The 19,704-nt window shown below is 39.7% G+C and overlaps 2 protein-coding genes across 2 annotated transcripts in view; both read right to left on the reverse strand.

Annotated features, from left to right (window-relative positions):
- Positions 1–2,045, reverse strand: part of LOC135324498 (integrin alpha-2-like) — a 70,735-nt gene extending 68,690 nt beyond the window's left edge. The window contains exon 1 of the mRNA XM_064501026.1: positions 1,837–2,045. Coding sequence (XP_064357096.1) covers positions 1,837–1,882 — 46 coding nt within the window. The 5' untranslated portion in view covers positions 1,883–2,045. The remainder of the gene's footprint in view (positions 1–1,836) is intronic.
- Positions 2,046–11,439: 9,394 nt separating this feature from the next.
- Positions 11,440–19,704, reverse strand: part of LOC112995743 (integrin alpha-1) — a 75,038-nt gene continuing 66,773 nt past the window's right edge. Inside the window, exons 27-31 of the mRNA XM_026120911.2 lie at positions 18,798–18,902; positions 17,824–17,928; positions 16,808–16,900; positions 16,106–16,222; positions 11,440–15,326 (exon numbers count right to left, since the gene is read on the reverse strand). Coding sequence (XP_025976696.1) covers positions 15,282–15,326; positions 16,106–16,222; positions 16,808–16,900; positions 17,824–17,928; positions 18,798–18,902 — 465 coding nt within the window. The 3' untranslated portion in view covers positions 11,440–15,281. The remainder of the gene's footprint in view (positions 15,327–16,105; positions 16,223–16,807; positions 16,901–17,823; positions 17,929–18,797; positions 18,903–19,704) is intronic.

A 19,704-nucleotide genomic window follows, 5' to 3' on the forward strand; every position in this document is an offset into this window, starting at 1 on the left:
CTGGACTATTTTCACTCTGATTTTTATGAACAGGCTGAGGAAGAAACCTGATGCTGAAAAATGTACACTTAAAGAGTAAAATGCAACAAACCTATAAACAACCAAAAACAGTGTCTTGCAACAAAAGCATCAGGCTTTGTTGTATAGGCTGTGCTACTAAGTCTATCTTTCAGTCGTGATTATTTCTTGCAACATAATCTACTTTTATCAGCTGCATACTTTTTGCCAGCAAGTAATAAGGTTGGTAGCACAGTTATATTATCAAAATGTTAGTTTTACATTATTTCTGTTTTTGTAGTATGTAAAAAGTCTTAATCATATTCCAAACACAAAAATACACAGCAGCAATAACCCAACTCACACCTATCCTAACTGCTGCATTACTTTTAGTTGATTTTGGAGCAACAACTCAATACCCTTATGTGATACATTTAATATGGCTGATAGTTCAGAAATGAATATCAAATCCATCTTAAAATAAACTTGGCCTATATTCTTGCAGGATTGCTTAATTCAGCTAAGATAGCCCAATTAAATTCAAGTAGACTGCCTTTGGAGGTAAAACAGTTCACTTGAAGTGAATCAGTTTTACTGAGAAATGATTATGGGAAAGCTACAATAGTATCACCACAGCAGCACCCTAAGTGGCGTGGAGAAAACGCTCCCTATCCAAAACTTTTTCTTCTTCCTATGGAGTCCTACAAGATCAAGGAAGGCATAAGCGAGTATTAATTCAGCAATTACATCCACCAACATCAAATGTCACGACAGATCTGAAACCAGAATTATGACAGCTTTGAACTGTACAAATGAAGACAAATCTGCCTAAAGTGTACGTATGCTGCCTGAACACAGCCGACCTGCCCACCTCAGTCAGCTCTCACTGTCGGGGGAAGCTGGCTCTCACAATCAGTCCTTCTCCTCTACTTTGAACACCGCTCTACAAAACTTTGCAAGTCTCAAGACTTTGACACCATGAATTATAGGGCATATTTATGTTCCTGGCACGCAGTGACTGTAACCAGGAGAATAAAGGATTGATTAAGCAAAAATGCAGAGTGGATGTTTTCCACTTTGATGCTTTAAGACCTCTTCTTATTTAAAAAATTACCAGGTTGTTTGTATAAAGTACGTCTCACCACAGGTTAATAGTTTTGTATTTGATTTCATACCCTGCAGCCGCACATTCCACTGCAGTGTTTGCTATAGTTACTGAAAGAACAAGTTGGAACAGCTCATCAGTGAAAACTCATTTTTATGCTGCTTCTTCAGTAACTTGGTAATTAAAGGCTCATGAGAGCATACAGAATATTTAAACCCTGAAAGTGCTTGGGAATTCACTCATGGCAAGTGAATATAATGCCTTATAGTTCCCAGGAAAATATAAGTAATGGTAATTTAGTCAGCCAAGAGAAGGAGATGTTTCAAGTTTCCCTGTCCTTTTCCAAGGAGCGACATCTGCCCAACAGGGTGGGAACGGACCTAAAGATTTCTCGCAAATTAGGAACAGAATTCATAATAAAAAATACAATCTTCCTTTTCATAATGGCGCAATCACTATAGGAGCGTAAACTTACACAGCAAACTGCACCCACTCCCCCCGCCGTCCTTTAATCGAAATGTAAACTCCACGCCAACCCAGGAGGTCAGGACTTCATCCGCTCTAAAAATGCAGCCTTGCTGCTCGCCGCCAGTACACACGCACTGCCCCCGCCGGCTTCTGGCCCAGAAGCCGAGAGAGCGGACCGGGACGGGGCAGACGTGCCCAGCCCGGCAGCCCCCCGGCCCCCGCCCCGCACCTGCGGCGCCCGCACCCCGCGCAGCGCGGACACCTACCCAGAGCCAGCAGCAGCAGCAGCAGCGGCGGCAGCGCCGAGCCCATGGCGCGGAGCGGCGCGGCGCGGAGCGGAGCGGAGCGGGGGCCGGGCAGTGTCGGGGCGCGCCGCAGCAGGCCGCTTCCGAGCTGGCCGCTTCCCAGCGCGGCACTGAGCGCCACCTGCTCCTCGCCGCCCCGAAATACCCCTCCTCCTCCGCCTGCTCCTGCTCCTCCTGCTGCTCCTCCCCGCCCCCTGCGCGCCGCGGGTGCGGAGCGGCCCGAGGCAGCCCCCGCCCCGCCGTGCCCCTGCCCCTGCCCCGGCGCCCCGTCGAGGCCGGGCGGCGCGGGGGGGCAGCGGCGCAGCCCGTCCTGCGCCGAGCCGGCGGCAACCGCACCGCCCGGGGCCCCGCGCCGCCCGCCGCCGCCTCGGGCTGCCCTGCGGCGGGGTCGGGCTCGGGGCTGCGGCGCTCCCTGCCTCCTCCCCAAATTCGTTGCCCAGAGGAGCCCCCCGAGGTGCCCCCGCTCCAGGCGCTGCCGCAGGGAGGAGGCACCTGGAGGTGAAGGCGCTGCCGGGGTGGCAAGAACAGCCGCGGGCACCCTCGAACAGCGGTTTGGAGGGGAGGGACGTGAACTCGCCTTTTCAAGTGTCGCGAGTCATTTGAAGCTGCTGAAAATGTAGAACCATGGTAAAACAGATTAATTTACGCAACTGTGTAAGAGGGGGCATCTCCCCCATGTACTGAATTTCATATTCAATTATATTAAGTCTGCACCTTTTCATTTAAATGAAATTGGCCGAAAGCATATTCTGCAGCATGTGAGAGTGCAACAGGATCCAGGAAACTTGCCACACAACCGAGGGGAAGTGTGTCGTGATGCTGGTGCTGTATTGCCTATGCAGAACACTGCCCACAGAGTCTTAGGTGCCAAGCTAGTATCTAGAAACACAGTATGAGTTGAAGCCAGTACAAATGTGAAGGTGAGCATTTCCACTTGCAAGTAAATCAGAAAGCTATGTGAAGCGCAGGATACCTGTATTCTGGGTAGCTTTCAGTCTATTTAACGTTGTCAGCACTGTTTGAATACCGTATATTCAGAGTATTTGAGAAACATTCCTTTTCTCCATCCCACAGTTCTGATAGGTATCAAAATCTGTGCTGCTACCTTTTCATGTTGAATATACTGTATTTTGTAACAGTGATTTTTGGTAAATAAGTTTAAACTTCCTGGTATTAACATGGAATGAAAGACAGTTTGTCTGGAAACTTGAAATAGAAATGCTTCCTTCCTTCCCCCTTCTCACCATCTAGGTCATGGTCCTTTTGGCATGACACATACCTTAGCTTTTGTTTCAGCAGTGTTATAAAAATACATGTGTTGTCTCAGTTTCTCATTTCTTTTTAATATTCTAGTCTGAATTCTAAGTTAAAATGAACAAGTCTGTGGAATAGGCAGAATTGTTCAGCTGATAATTGTTTGGACGCTGCTTCTTTACAACATGGCATAGTTTGGGAAAGCTCCTTCAGGACATAAAAATCACTGAAGAAAGTATAGCATGGACCTGTCTTTGTATAGCACACATTGATTTCTTTTATGTATTTACCTTCTTAGGACACACAACTACTTACTCATCCTAACATATGAACTTACACATGGGTTCACCCTCTGTGAACACTTCCCAGATCATAGTCACTTCCTAACTCTGAAATCTTTCCTCTGAACACTGAATCAGTCATTTACCAAGAATGATTTACGTGTCTCTGAACGCTGTCCCTCAATTTCCTCTTCACAGTGTCTTAAAAGTCAGGCAGACAGACACTTCAAGGTGCGGCGAGCTAAAGCAGAAGTGACAGCTTGAGTATGAAGTGTGATGTACGCACAAATGAAGATTGGGAGAGCAGTACCGGCTGCTTCTCTTCCAGTCCATGCCAAGTGCATGAGTATGTCTGCAGCTCTGTGACACGGGGTGAAATTTGTGCTTCCATGAAGCAGAAGAGAAATGCTAATTAATCGACACAAGTGAAAGGACAATAAAAAAAAAAATCCACAACATAGAGAAAAATGGTTTCTTAATCAGTGAAATATACCTAGAATCCCCCTCTGCCCCACCTTACAATAACCTCCGCAGAGTAACTAAGATGCCTCCATTTCCTAAGAAACAATGTCTTCAGTTCAGTTACATCATTCTAATTATAGATGTACCCTAAGGATACGAAACTTTCGTCCTCATTCAGACACACACGATGTTGAAAAATAGTTTCTCACACACAAAGGCTGTCTCCCAGAGCGTTGCCTCCCAGACTAACGTTTATCTATATATACAAAGACTAGATTGTAGGAGAATAAATACTGTGAATTACTATATTCTCTAAGAATATACCCTTAGATGGATACTTCTGTTTTAAACAAATTGAAAGGCATTCAATAACAAGTGTCATATATTCCTGAACTATATATTGCATATTATGGAAAAACAGATTTTCTATGGTGTGCAGTATTTCATCTTTTCAAATCTCTTCATCTACATTATGCATATGTATTCTGAAAAAAATTCTTATTATACTTCACCAACACTAGGAAAAAAATCATCCAGTGAACAGTTTAGTTAGTACTGTTTATCTTTTGTAATTTAAAATGGGGCCTTGTAAACCCTGTGCTCTACATGTCTTCACTGTTTAATGATGCCTTTTATAGAACCCTGTTGTGTCTGCTTGTCCAGTGATCATAGGGACACTTGCCAAAAATGCAGTATCTGTCTGATCTGATTTGCAAAATTTCAGTCTTGGTTTTATGTAAATATAGATTTCTTGCACATTAAAAGAATCTATTTTATTGGTAAGTGCCAAAGTTACTTTCTTTTTTCAAGATAAAGACTGAGGGAAGCAAGTAGCTTGATCAGTTCCACCACAAAAAGATTACTGCAATATTTGTGATTTTCAAGAAGAACAAAAAACTGGAAAGGGAAGAAGCTGAACAAATATTTGAACTGTTTTTTAATTTTATTTTTAGTGAATACATACTGAATCATCTGTTTTATCGTGGGAATTTACAGCTAATGTATATTTTCATAGCTTTTTAACATGATGACATACGGCAAACTTAATGCCAACCTTTTCAGAAAAACATTCAGATATTTCCATATTTGTCATTCGTGAGGGGTGGCCACAGACTCACAGTTTCTGTGGTATGCAAAACGGATGATTTTTTTGTTAATACATTTCTGGGAGGGGCTCTCACAAGGTGATCTGATTTGCACACAGTTATGGCTCCAAGATACTCCTTTGATGTGACTTGTCTGAAGATGTTTGTCAGAAGGGCTACAACTTATTGGAAGAATTTGCCAACAATAATAATCAAAGATAAGATTGAAAAAGCCACATATTACAGTAGCAAGCTACCTGAGAAAAGACTGACAATCCAGAATAATATAAAAATCAGGTATCTTCCAGCCTGGACAAGACTGAGCAGAAAAAGTTTCCCACAAGGAGACATGATACCCCCAGAACACCATGGGCTGCTGTCCTGAGCGTTCCTGAATTCAGAAGACAGTGAGAAGCAAGTAGTTTGTATCTCCTTCTCCTCATACTCTCTATTATTGCTTCTATTTTAATTAGCTTTAGGCTGTTAAAAATCAGAACGTGCTTGTAGGTGTGGGTGCATCTGTACACAGATATGAGAGTCTTTTTAGGGAATGTTGCATAAAGAAGAGTCCCTCAGCTTCAGAAAGCTGCAACATACTCTCTGACAAAATCCTGAAGAGTACATTTGGTGTTTAATGAACACATGAAAATCTACCAATTGACAGTTATTATTTTTGGCAGATAATAGTTATCAGACTCATGCTGAACAAAAACATTATGTTAAGGGCTGTACCCCAGTGTATATCTCCACTGAAGGAAAAAAGAATAAGCTACCAGAAAGTTAAAATCTAAAAAGGAAGTGTTAAAATTAGCTGTGAGGATGTCATTTAGACATTAGAACTGGAAAAAGCTCAAGTGGGGTAAGGAGCGTGTGAAATGGCCTCAGTGCAAAGGCTAATTAAGTAAATTAAGATTCTTTAGTCTAGAAAAGAGGCATCTTAAGAGGAAATGTAATGGAAGTATAATATTAGAAGGGGCATGGAGCCAGCTGGTGGGGTCAGTTGTACACTTTCATAGTATGAGAATTAGGGTTATCTGATGAAGCTAGCAAGTGGCAAGATCAGCATGAACAAAAGGACACAGTTCTACTCACCCCACGTAGGCAGGTGCAGAGCTCAGCGCCTCAGAACAATACGGACGTTTAAGGTTAATCTGAATTCCCAGTCATGGGCAAGGAAGAGTAATCCACCATGGACTACTAAAAACACTGAAATCTTCCTGGCTTGCAAAGACCTTCAGCTGCTCCCCCGGGCCCCTTTTGAAGCAAATTGAATCCCACAGCTTAGCACCTGACTTTGAGCTTAGTATTCTCAGTTGAAAAGTTGCTCTGTAACATCTGCAGCAGTTCATTATCACAGCTGCAATAGGTGACATACTCTTTCATTCTAGCTCTTTGGCTAGGCTTTTACGGAAGCCTAACCAGTGTCTCTCTGTCTGTCTGTCTGTCCTAATGCTCCTCTTTGCCCAGCCATGTACTCCCAACCCCAATTCTTGTGGTGGCTCTAGCACTTGAACAACTGCATGATGAGGCAGTTAGGGGTTCTGATGGGCCTGCAAACTAACACACACACACAAAAAAAGTTGCAGCGGTATTAATCCTGATGAAAGGCAGGTGAGTTTGGAAAGGTGTGGAGCTGCCTCCTTCACCTCCCCATGCATCTCAATCACTCACATCCATTTTGGGAAGCTAATTTTCTTACAAGGTAATTGAAAGATCTTTAAATGTAATGCAGCCACATGTAAAAATTGCAAACCAAATAATCTACTTTCCACACAAACTGTTAAAACTGAACAGAAAAGAGCTAAAAGAGATGACAAAGACTCAAAATAGACGATGGCAAAATGTTTTTAAGTCCAGTTGTCAGCACGTACTTGATTTCTTAACAGGGAGGCATTAACCTCACCCAAACTAAAAGGGATTAAATATTGAACAAGCCAGGTTTTTAGCGAAAAAACACAGAAGCCATAGTTTAATGCTTGTTTCACTCCTGGCAAAGAGAAGCATACCAGTGGCTTGATCTGAAGAGCAGTTGTGCAGAAATAAGGTTCAGAGCCCCAAGCTGTTCTCTGAAAAATATATATGAAATTGATATTCAAGCAGGGTTCAAACAGCTTTTGTGGCTAGTCAGTCTATGCAACATGACTACAGTTGCTCCAAAGTAAAACCCCAAGAGACGTATGGTGTGGACATCATGTCCTCAGCACTAGCTGTATCACTCTCCAGTTCTGCTTGCTTTGCATTGCACTGCTTCCTACTTTAGACATATCAGTGTATATTTATCAATTACATGTTGTTTTTACTGAACTACATCCCACGTAATGTATATATGCATATTTCCATTGATTCATTTTCTGATTGAGCAAAGTCTGTCATCATCATGGGAAAACTGTAATCACAGGAAGTGAGGTAGCCAGTGAAGAAATGTTCCTATTCACCTGTGACCCTAGAAGTGAGGCACAATATGGGAGCTTGCTAGTGCAGTTCATGTAATTTCATGTTCTTGAAAACAGCCAGAGTGTTCCCCCAGCAGATTCATTTACCAAAACATTAACCTTGATACAACTCCAATAACCACTTGAACCCATAACAATAGTGGATATCTTCCTCCAAATATTTCTCAGACAGGAGCTGTAAGTACATGATGACAAGACTAGCACTTCTATCTCTTCAAAATATTCCTTTATTTACATTTTTCATCATTTTTATTTTGAAACCACATCAATTGTTTTCTAATTTGTGGAATTAAAACCTATTCATTCTTCCTTTTTATTTGTCTGTCACAAGGAGTTTCTTAATCATTTGGTAGGCATTATTTAAACCAAATTTGACAATCTTAAAAATTCCCACTGAATCACATATGAGTTTTAAATGAGTAAGGTGAGATGGATTTAAGACTTAATGCCTTGTTGTTTTTTCTTTATACTGTTTGCTAGTTTAAACCTGTCAAGCTACTCAAAAATAATACTGAATGTCCGAGAAAATACATTTCAGTATATTCATAACTGCTGAACTGGACCTATTCTCAACTGACTATTTGCTAACCTTGAGTTAAAGATGAAAAATCAGATAGGAGGGTGGGAAAAATGTGGTACCAGGGTCAAGTAACATCTAGTTGACCAGATATATCAAAAGTGTTGCTCATCAGATTGCAAAAATTTTATCAGTCCTATAAGAAAAATTCTCTTAGCTGTCCATCAAAAACTGGAATGAAATCTGAAGGTGCTTTGTATTAGGGGACAAACCGTGTTGCAGCAGTATCTTATAAAACACATATTGCTTTCTAAATGTACTTGCTAGTGATTGTTTGCTGATAGCTATAGGCATCTTTTCAAATACTGGAAATTTATGTAGTAAAGGAGACCACAGGCTTTGAATGGATTTTGTGATCTGAGATCCTCAAAGGCCAGATCCCTCAGATAGAAGGACAAAAACAACTCAGTAATTGTTGAGATTCTTGAGACATACAAAACTAATACCATCAGACCATTTTTGAGATGTTAGTGTCTGTTGTGGCATAGTGTAAAATGACTGAGGCCGGAGTATTGCAGCAAGTTATCAGTGACATTTTATGAGCTGGCAAACAACCAAGTGAATATTAATGGCTTTTAATTTCGGCCATCAGAGGAGACTACTCAGCAAGGTTAGTGTTCCCCAAAAGGAACAAAAGGAATTAAATTTTTCAGTCTACTTAAAAGTCAACTGCCACAAAATCGCAAAACTTCACATGCCTGGGTATTGGCATAAATGGCAGGGGACTGCGGGGGTACCCTGGGTGGGAGGAGGCCATGAACTGGCCTGTGCCCATCACGGCCACTTCCAGCCAGCTCTGAAATGGTGACAAACAGCCCACTGCGCGCCAAAACTTGAGCTGCTCAGAGGAGCCCATGGCCCTGCTGCTTGAATGCATTTAAGAAGGGGCAGTAGCCACTAGGGGCAGGGGAAAGGGGAGGAGGAGGCATGTGAGGATGCATGTAAGAGGAGACACAGGAGGACGCACAAAAAGAAAGATGCAAGGTGACACAAAAGGGGACATGTGAGGAGAAATGCAAAGAGACCTGTTTCGAGGACCGGAGGAGGCATGTGGAATGGGAGATTGCTGGGGACACGGCTGGAAACGCGCTCTTGGAAGGAGGTGCTTCATGCCAGAGGAGATAAGCCCCTGAAGGGACCGTGGCCGTGCGGTACCTATGCTGGGGCAGGGACACCCCCAAGGGACTGTGGCCATGAAGGACCCACACCAGAGCAGAGGAAATGAGTAAGAAGCCAGGAGTGGTGGTAGAAAAGAGGCAGAAGCATGGAGCGGTAGACAGAGGCATGGAGCCCACCTGCACCACCCATCACCTCACCGAAGGACGTGGGCCTGAGTGTCACGTGGGGCAAAAGCAAGGGAAGTGGAGACTAGGAAGGGGGGGCTGAAGTTGGGCCTGGAGAAAGGGAAGATTTAGTTCTTTATGTCTTCTTGTTCATGCTTATTTACTTGTTTATGACTTGTTTCTCAGTACCTCAATCGGTAACTAAAAGTTTATCTTACTTGGCAATAAATTAAATTAAGTGAAATTCCTTGAGTCAAGGCTGTTTTACCCATGACAGCTTGTCAGGGAAAATGGAGGATATCCTCTGATAAGAAGAAAAGGCTCCATGACATTGAGAATATATGAAGGAAACTTTCAGAGAGAGATTGACCATACTCCATTAACTCAGAGGATGATAGCACCCTTAATGCGAATAAACCTTAAGAACCATATACAATACTGAAACAGATACATGAGGTGTTACAGTAGATATATACTCAGTATCTTCCAGTCCTAAATCAAAAACTATAAGCCGAACCATAACCGAGAAGCAGGATTTCACGGTGGGCACCCTGGAAAATCAATAGCTAGCAGAGAGAGGAAAAGTGTCCTGAGACAACTGACCCACTAGATTTCAACAGGCAATATGCTCTGAGTATTTCTGCTCTCTCTCCCACTTCTGTATAGCTGCCTAGGAGGTGCTACATTCAGTGAGCCCCTGAGGAATGCCTGCGATTTCTGAAAAGGATTAAAACATTGGGGAAAGGAGGCCAAAGGGTTAGTGCATGAAAGGTGAAAAGCAGTGAAGAAGCACTATACCCTGCCATGGCAGCACCGGTGCTACAGTAAGCAGAAGCAGCTGCCTGAGAACCTTTTCATCAACTTTTTTTAAGACTGAATATGCAACATCGAGCGTCTCTGGGGTATCAGCCCTGAGCCTCTGTAATTAAAAAAAGATTGCATCAAGGATATCTGACTTTATCATCCATTTCTTCTTTAAATAGAACGTAGTTATGCTTTCCAAACTGCAGTATCAGTCAGCTGTTACCAGAATTTCAGCAGTAATTCAATCTATGACTCTTCATTGTTGCAGGAGTCAAACATGCAGTGGACTGCATGTGGATACTGCATGAACTGCTATTTCCCTCTAAGTGTGAAGTATTAGGGATGGTCCTGCTAGCTGTTATTAATTATAATCCAGTTTTGTGCAACTGATACATTATATTGCACAAGTCTTGCTGTAAATGGATTCTCATTTTTAAAAATTCTTTTTATATATAGCTTACTAAAAAGCAATTTAAAAAAAAAAAGAAGTGGCCTTTCAATGATTGCTGTTGAAGTACTTCAAGGGAAAGTTTCCAGAGAACTCTAATTATCAGATATGTACGGTGTAGTATGTTTAGTAAGCACTCCCCTATGACTGGACAGGATGTTGTTAGGAGACTTGTGATTCACCATCAAAGCAGTCTCTGATGAGAGACTAGTTACATATTTTGTAATGTTTTTTAAAAAGTTAACTGTGATACAAAAGGCGTAATATTTGTTTTCTAGGAAGTCTTGATGCAAATGTTTTATTAGCTAGCTAAGGAATATGATGAGACTCATTCAAAACTGCAAGACAACTGACTGGGTTAGAGGAATAAGTTGTAGAGAAAAAACTACTGGATAGGAAGAATGGTTAGATGAGTAGATATGTCTTTTAATTCTATGTCTATAATGCCATGAAAACAAATCTGTGCCAGAAAATCTCATTATTGTTGTCTGAAAAGCTTTCAAATGTGTACAATGTACAAGCACAGAATCAGTACAGTTAATGCCAATGTCCTTCTGAAAGCTTGACAGCATATTTTAGTTGCAGTACTTTCAAAATTTCATTGATATTATGGTGTGCAACAATGCTTATTTCTACAATAGCCTTCTATTGAGAGGTAGATGTATTTGGTTTTAGGTACTGATAGTCCTTTATATTGATTCTGTATCATTGGGAGGCAAACAAATACATTACGAAGGAAGTTCACTACACTCATTTTTTATTTTTTTAATCAATAAAACACAAGTAATAATTTTACAAGAAAAAGAGATGCAGTGCAGAATGTTGTGATTTTGCTTTCTTAAAGAGGATGCAAAATTCCATCTTATTCCTGTTAAGTGGTATAATTAACAATGGTGCATTTTGATTCTCTTGCTCTGTTTCTTTTTTTTTTTTTTTTTTTTTTTTCTTCTGGGTGGCATCACCATATAAAAATACAGTTAATCCAAGAAATTAAAACAATTAGATAATGTGGAACCATAAATTGTACATATATGAGCCTGACCCTAACTCCAGCCTCTCTGTTTCCAGTGAGATGAAATACCTTGGTTCCAAGTGAAGGTGGATTCACCTGACCAGCTCTGCAGAAGAGGGTCATTGTGCTTAAAATGACTTGGCCCAGCAGATGTACCAAGGGGCTAGGGAAGGCATAAGGACAGGTGGCGGGTGTGTGTAGCAAGGGCTCAAAATGACACCGGACAGGCACTGTAACATATGCAGCCACCTAGGGAGATTGCTCTATTGTAGATGCGGCTTTGCAAGTCTTCCTGAATTATGTAGGGGGACTGACAACCTCTAGAAACAGCTTCAGATTGAAGCATTTCAAGGTTCTTGCTTCTTTCCAGGAAAGTTCTTTGCCACAGAAAGAGCTTGTTGGTGCATTCTAACGTTAGGTACTTAAGTGCTGAAGTTAGAAATTGAACTGGGCTAGGCTCTCTCCATAGCATCAGCCCTGATTATACACCCAAACTGTTTTTTTTAAGTTTATATTTGAATGAACAAAAATATTTAGCTCACTAGTTATTAGAATCATATTACAACCCTAGTGTTTCTTTTTATAGGCCTAAAGCATATTACACGCTGTTCTGATGTTGTTTGTGCCTGCCAAATTTCTATGAGATGTTCCTGGAGTCTGCAATAGTGATTTCAGTAGACTTTTCTGTTGTATATTGTGAGAAGGAATACAATACAGGTCTTGCAGTGCTGTGCAGAAAGGTTCTATGGCAAAAAAAGTGCTTTTAGTAATTTAGTCTGTGTGAAACTAACATGTGCTATTGTGATATTCCCTTTACATACTAATATTTTAAATACATATTACAATTGAAAATCTGATAATAGGACACAAGTGAAAATGGAGAAAGCACCACGACATAAACAGGAAAGTAGTGTGGCTATATGAAGCTTATTATTGCTTTTACAGTACAAAGTGAGACTAAAAAGAATGGAACTCTGATCTCAAATATACTTTGCAATGATATACTACTACTGTATTTTTACATAGTCTTTATCTAGGGAAATAGACTGTTCTATTGATGTATATTATTCAGTTAGGCTGATCCTCTAAAATTAAACATGAACTTTCATCAGAAAAAGTAAAAAGCTCTGCTTAACAGATTATCATAACTGAAAAGTGAAATGCTTAAAAAAATAAAAGTATGCTACAAAAAAAAGATGTGTTACCTGCATAACTTAAATAGAGTGATTAACTTTATGAAGCCAGGAAAAATGACCTTATGGTTAACAAACTGGGTGAATAATAATAAAAGTATTTCCTCTGCTACCACAGACTTTCTATTTGTGCATAGGCAAGTCACAGTCCCTTCATAATTCTGTTCCTTTACAAAACTGACAGGGTAATAGCACTGCTATGCCTTTACAGAGATACTGTAAGGATAAAACATTTATAATTCTGAGGCATTCAGATCCCATGGTGATGAGTGCTATACAATTGTTTCAGACAAACTGGCATAATCTTACATTTTTTAAAAATAAAACCTGCACCTCACACTGGAATAAAAACACTTCTGCAAATATTAACTTACCTTCATTGTTCAACAAGTGGATTTTTGCCTTCCTTCAAGGACTACCTAATTTGCACTATGAATGAAGCAGGGATCTTATCCACAACTCTTCTACTTCATTTTTTGCTGCCATTCAAGCTGTCATTCTATGCTCAGAATCACATCAACACATCTTTCAGATCGCTTCAGATCAGGTATGCTTTCAGATGTGCAGACAAGCACGTGACTCAAGTTCATTGACTCTAGTGACTTCACCGCGACTCTCACAGGCTCTGCAGGGCACAGCGACCCACAGAGCTCCCACCTGGGGCTCTGTCCTCTGCTCTGAATCACCCTACTTTATGCAAACTGTTGCCAACAACCACGTTTCCCATAGACACAAGGACAAATTACAAATGATGTCAAACATAACCATACTTGCTGTATTCAGATAAGTTTCAGCCTTTCTCAGTAATTTCTAATTCAGGAGCTAGATAGAAGGGACTTAAGAGTGACAGCATCTTTTAAATAATAGAACACCTTCTGGCACATTTCCAGAGTTGTATTTGCCAGCATGTATAATGCAATCTATGGTCTATTCTTAAAGAAAAAAAAACCTTTATAAAATATATTATTACTTCTTAAGCTATTACCAAAAGTCAGTGGAGTCTATCAATATGTTACAACCTGTAGGGAAACTACAAGAGTTTTTTCATATCAGTGAGAATTGTACCAAGAAAAGGAATAAGTTACGCTGGCTTCTTTGGCAAAACAAAGGCATTCCCACAAATGAGAATATTTTATAGAAGTACTCCTCAACCTTTTTTGATTGATTGGCAATCTTGTAACATGCTGATGCAACATTGCACTTTGCCTGCTGGTCTCCACTTTCTTCTGCTAAATTTGTGTTGCTGCAAGGAATGTGGGAAGGTCTCAAGGACAACATGCAGTCTGTGAACCCTTGTTGTAGAAGGAAAACAAGTGTGTGAAAGAAAGGAGGAGGAAGTTTCCTGTTAAACTGAATATTCTAAATAGGTTTAAAGAAATACTTTGCTATCTACATTTCAGTGTATTCTTATATAAATTTTTAGTCTTTGACACAATATAAACATCATTTACTAAGTGCTTATTTAATATGCAAATTCTTCATCACTTCTTAAACTCATAAGTAACAAAGATGAGGTGTGACTGGTAATACTAGAAGGAGCTTGCCAGTGCTAAGTTTCCTATCTGTGCTCTTTTGTTAATTATCATTTTGTACACTTTAAACTTATTGGATTAAATAGATACACAATAAATTTACATGATAGTTTATGAAGCACCCTCCTAGCTACTCCAAGATATACAGCAAGAGTCAAACTTTCAGGGTACCTCTAAAAATTTTCTCTATAAATATGGACACTTCATTTTGCAGATACAATTGTGCCTCTGCTTATTTAAGTACAGTGTGCAATCAGATGGGCTTGAATATGTTCTGTGCATACATTTTTAGGCCTGCAAAAATTTGTTTCAAGTTCAAACAGTTATGTGATTTAATGGCTCAATCCTTAATGGTCCTTTTGACAATAAAAATCTCTTTCTTGAAGTATCCTGGGTATAGCTGGACACACTAAACTGAGCAGAAAGAGAAGTCCATGGAATTTCAGTATTTTTTCACCCACAAACCTGCAGGTGCTTCTATCTTTTGAATTATCACTGCATCAATATACCATACAGTGTTTGATGCATTCTCAAAGTTTGAACTTTCTGCTTCACAAACTTGCAGTCCCATTATAAGATGGAAATTTTGAATATGGTGCTTTTTCCCTTCAAAAATCATAAAATGTGATAGAGAGATTGGGATTGCTACATACAAGCTGATTTGTTGCATAATTTGGGATGAAAAATGATTCCGCATATGTGTATATACATATAAAAATATGAATAGGCATTTTTTCCCCTATTAAAAAACCTTAGAACCTTTGAACTGAGTTACTCTCCAAAAATGAGTAACACTTAAAGTTATGTTCTTGAGTATCACAAAATACCATAAGGCTGTTTCTTCTTCCTTTGCATCATTCACCGAAGTGTTCAATTTGTTTGCTTGGAGTTGTTCTGCTTCTTTTTTTTAAATGCACTGGAGTTTAGAAAACATTGTGAACACTGCATGTATATTTGAGTTTGTAATTTTACAGTCACATATTTGAGGCAGACCTGAGAAAAAATTTCTGCATTTTTTTTCTTCATTTCTCCATTTTCTTCTTTAGTGGTCTTTTGAAAAATCCAGCCTACAGAAGAGAAAAGTAGTATTTAATAAATAGGATGCTGAAAGCATACAACTTGGTACATATTGGTAGCATTCACACTGTTTTTTATTACTATTTTAATGTTTATGTTTATGTTTATGGATAAAGTGAAAAGTCATTTAATTCTTTATCGTGAAGTACAACATTGCTTTTCCTGGAACGGAAAAACTAAAGAGACATCTCATGAGAGCAGACAAATTGAGTACAGTTTATATGCAGTGAGTGACTGCTGAATCATTGTTATGCTCACAAAATGTCAAAGGCTAACAAGCTTGATGAGAGTTGGTACTCAGTTGAATAAATAATACTTTATTTTATAGTTGTCAAAGTTTTCAGGAGAGTATGCATGTTAAAATTTATATGATGTAACCTTCTAACTTAAGCATTAACTGTATATTTAGCTTGAAGAAGACTGCCCACTTGTGGCAATACTTAAAGCACAGGCTTAGTATCTTTAGTGCAAAGAGAGAACAGCCAGGTTAACAAATGCCACAGCCAAAGTTAAAACAAAAAAACTTTGGAGCACTAAAATCTATTTACATTTGTCTTTTCATAACATGCTGGCAGTACAGATGCCAACTGGTGAGCACTAAATATTACACTTTGGAAAAATGCAGTTTTATTAATTTACCATTTCCAGAAGATCTCGTTCTGCTCAATAGATAATATTAGTGTCTGTGAAGTTCTAATTACAGGAAGAACAAGGCAGAGAATTTAAGCATACTTGTTTGTTTTCATGAAGACGAGAACATGCAGCTTACCTTCCACAAAGCAAATATAAGCAGTGCAAGTATCAGGAGTCCAGCAAAGACACTCAGGAGGATAACCCACAAGGGGACGGTACCTGGCTGGAGTTCTTTGGAAATCTTAATCATGGTCTGCAAAGTGTTAAGAATGTAAAAAATAAATAGCATTTCCCTTTAAAGCGTCAACAGAGCAGCATAACTTTTATCAGTAGACACTGATTTTCCAGAGTACCATTTCATTTTAAGTACAGGGATTTGTAGGAGGGAATTGAGAAAAAAATCTCCAATATCAAACTTTGTACTTATATATCTCACAATGTATATTAATTTAATGAACATTGGCCCTGCTGTAAAGCAGTAATCATTGCTATAAAGGATTTAGGGAAGAGTACCTAAAATATGAGCAGTGAAAGTGTATGTTAGGGAGTTTCTTTAGTCGAGTCTTTATCACTCACTGCCTGTCTCCCTGAAAGATGGCAGTGATTAACAAAGCCTCTAAACCAATTAAATTAAATTAATACAAAAGGTTGTGTGGATACTAATTTAATTTTAAACCAGGTTTGTTTGACATAAACTAAACTGAAATAAAGAACATTTAGAATAAGACAGTAGTTTACAACAGGTAGCAATCAGTTCACTAGTAATGAATGATAATGAATGATTCGGTAGCAGAGTAAAGCCTGTGAAGAGTAAATCCATGAATTAACATGTGCTTACCTCTAGTTTTTGATGGTCTTTTCTCAAAATCAGTGATGAGTTTTCACTTCTAAGTAATGCTTTCACAACAAGGGTTAAGCTGTGAATACTTGCCTGGAAGAAAAGAGACATGCCTATGGTGTACACTTGACATTTTGAAGCAGACAGCTTTGTAGAAATAAGAAGGATGAAGGAAAACTTAAGGATAAAGAACAAAGTTTTGTGACAGATGCATACGTAGCGGGGCATCTTTGTTGCCATTGTTAAATAAAATTGGGCAGAACAGCAATTTTACTATTGAAACTAGAAGATTACATTAATCCTGCCCATGAAGCTAAATTCTGTCCATCTTCAAGAACAAAGACACAAAGAAAGAGCATACAGGGATCTCTGGCCCACCAGGACAAACTGCCCAGAAACCTCAGCACGTGGAAGGATGAGCCTCATGAAGGGCTCAAATTCTGGGACTGAAATAAAAAGCCTGCAATTAAACCTGGGAGAACTCGTGGTGCTGCTGCTGAAAAATGTGCGTGTATAAACGTCAGTGAAGGTGCTCATGCGTGCCACCTTTAGCAGCACATGCTGAAAGACAGGAATATCATTTTAAAAGAGCAAAGATCAGAGATGCCAGAGAAATACTAATTAATCTTGACTACTTTGACCACAGAGACAGGCTTTTTAAAATTCTGCTGTGTGGCGGTTCCCCTCCGTCCTGTTATTTTCCAGAAAAAGACGAAGACACAAAACACAAATTTGGTGTCAAAGATTCATCAACTGAGCAAAATAAACAACAGCCTCATGATTATCATAACCATCAGACAACACTGAGGTGTGCTCTGAGGTCTAGTCACTCTCCTCTGTCTGCTCCTTTTGATCATAAATCCTTTCTAGAGCTGAGAAATCTTTCCACATTAAAACTTAGTACTAGAGGACTATTGATATGTAAGATAATTAAAGATACAATTTCAAAAAGACATTACAATGTCTTAATTTTTTCAAACCCAGGAGTATTACAAATGCAAATGGGATTTACTTACTTTTATGATGGTAGGCTTCCATACTCTTAATGAAACATTCACTTGAGTTATGTCAGAAGGAACCAGGGCACAATTTATAAATGCACAGCTGTATGTATCACAGTCCTGTTTAAAAGTTCCCAGCATGAATTAATAATACAAGATTTTTCATATTACTAGAATAAAAACATGTAAACACACTATGTAGAAATCATAGATATGCTGTGACATCCAGTGTCATTTGCTAGTTGGGAGGAGAAGAGAAGCTCAGTACTTCAGAAACGTCTCCAAGGCTCTGATTATTTTCAGTGTCCTGATGACCAGCACTCTGCGGCCTGTATGCTGAGACACCTAGACCTACATTACCTCTGTGAAGGACATATGGTAGCGTGGCTAAATCCTCTTGGCATAGCTTCGTGGACACCAGAAATTCAGCTTGTACAACTACGCCAAATACGATGGTTTCCCCCTGACTTAGCAACATAACTATGTCAGCAAAATTATACTTTGCAACTCCTCCGTTTCAGCTAGTGTTAAATGTGAGAGGCCAGTCCTTTTCAACTGGGGTCATCAGTTACATTTCTACCAGTTGTCTAGAAAATCTGTCAGATCAGAGTGGTAGCATTTGAAAGCATTTTTAACTGGATGTCTTAAAAAATTCAAAAGGAGATGAGAAGCCTTCAAAATACTATTTTTTGTTAATTACAACAGGAATACAGAAGATGAAGATCTACTCAGCTGTCAAATATGCTACTATGATTTACACATCTGCTAAGAATTGCTCCAACATTCCAGTCCACATACAGTTCTGTAGCCAGGAATAATAAAAATATACAGTCAGTCCTACGTAAAGACACCTTTTCAGGGTATTAAGACAAACAAAGTCAGTTTCCATGCAGTTTGAGAGACATTTTTATACATTTATTGCAGAAATACTCAGCTCAAAGATCTGGGTTAACACTCATAAGTAACATATATATTTTATGTAGGCTTACCATAATCGTATCTTTTGTAGGTTCTTTTATGTTTTGCAACACAAATGGTTTCCCAGAGCTGATCTTTAAAGGGTCTACAGGGTGACTAGTTTGGCAGATAGCATTCTGTTAGAAGAAATACAAATATTATTCTTATTGCCTGAATATCCAGTCTTTTACCAGAAAACCAAAGCAAACAAACAAACAAACAGACCAACAAACCCCACGACCCTTCTTTCCTGTAAAGTCTAAAAGCTCTGTGTGATGGTGTGCTCTTTCCCCCCACCACAATCTGACCTCTCCATAAACAGCACATAGCCAGGAGCTAATTAAGCATGTGCCCACCCAAATACAGCTGGTATGCAAATATGACTACGAGTCAACCATCTTACCCCATGAAGGGGAGGCAGCCCAGTGCCTGTTAAGCTCTGTATGGCAGAACTGCCTCTTGAGTAGAGATGCCTCTCAAGGTTGAGAGATTCCTTGCCTGTGACAGATCCTTGGTAAATGACTAACAGTGTGCTGAAGCTTTGCAAACTTTGCTAAGTTGCATCTCTGACTGATTGTGCACATAAGCCTTTAGACATAAACTGTTGACCAGGTCTGGGACTAAGACTGGATCCAGCTGCATGCAGACTCCTCTGAGGAGGAGTTTGGAAAGCAAGGGGGTCCACTCTGAACCTCATGACTCAATGGGACGGTCTCCTTGACGCTCACCCTGCCCTCCATGCAGTAAATAACTGAGTGTGCCTTGCCAACAAATCTTGTTAAATCACTGTTTTATCTGCCATTGAACTTTGTTAAATCACTGTCTTAGCTCAATAAAACATATTGCTGCTTCTCTCTTACAAGTGAAGTGCATCACTCATCTGTGACACTCTGGAAACAAGCTAACATTAATGATATTTACTAAGTGTACTAAGTAGCT

Source organism: Dromaius novaehollandiae, chromosome W (genome assembly GCF_036370855.1).
Source record: "Dromaius novaehollandiae isolate bDroNov1 chromosome W, bDroNov1.hap1, whole genome shotgun sequence".
NCBI classification, from domain to species: Eukaryota; Metazoa; Chordata; class Aves; order Casuariiformes; family Dromaiidae; genus Dromaius; species Dromaius novaehollandiae.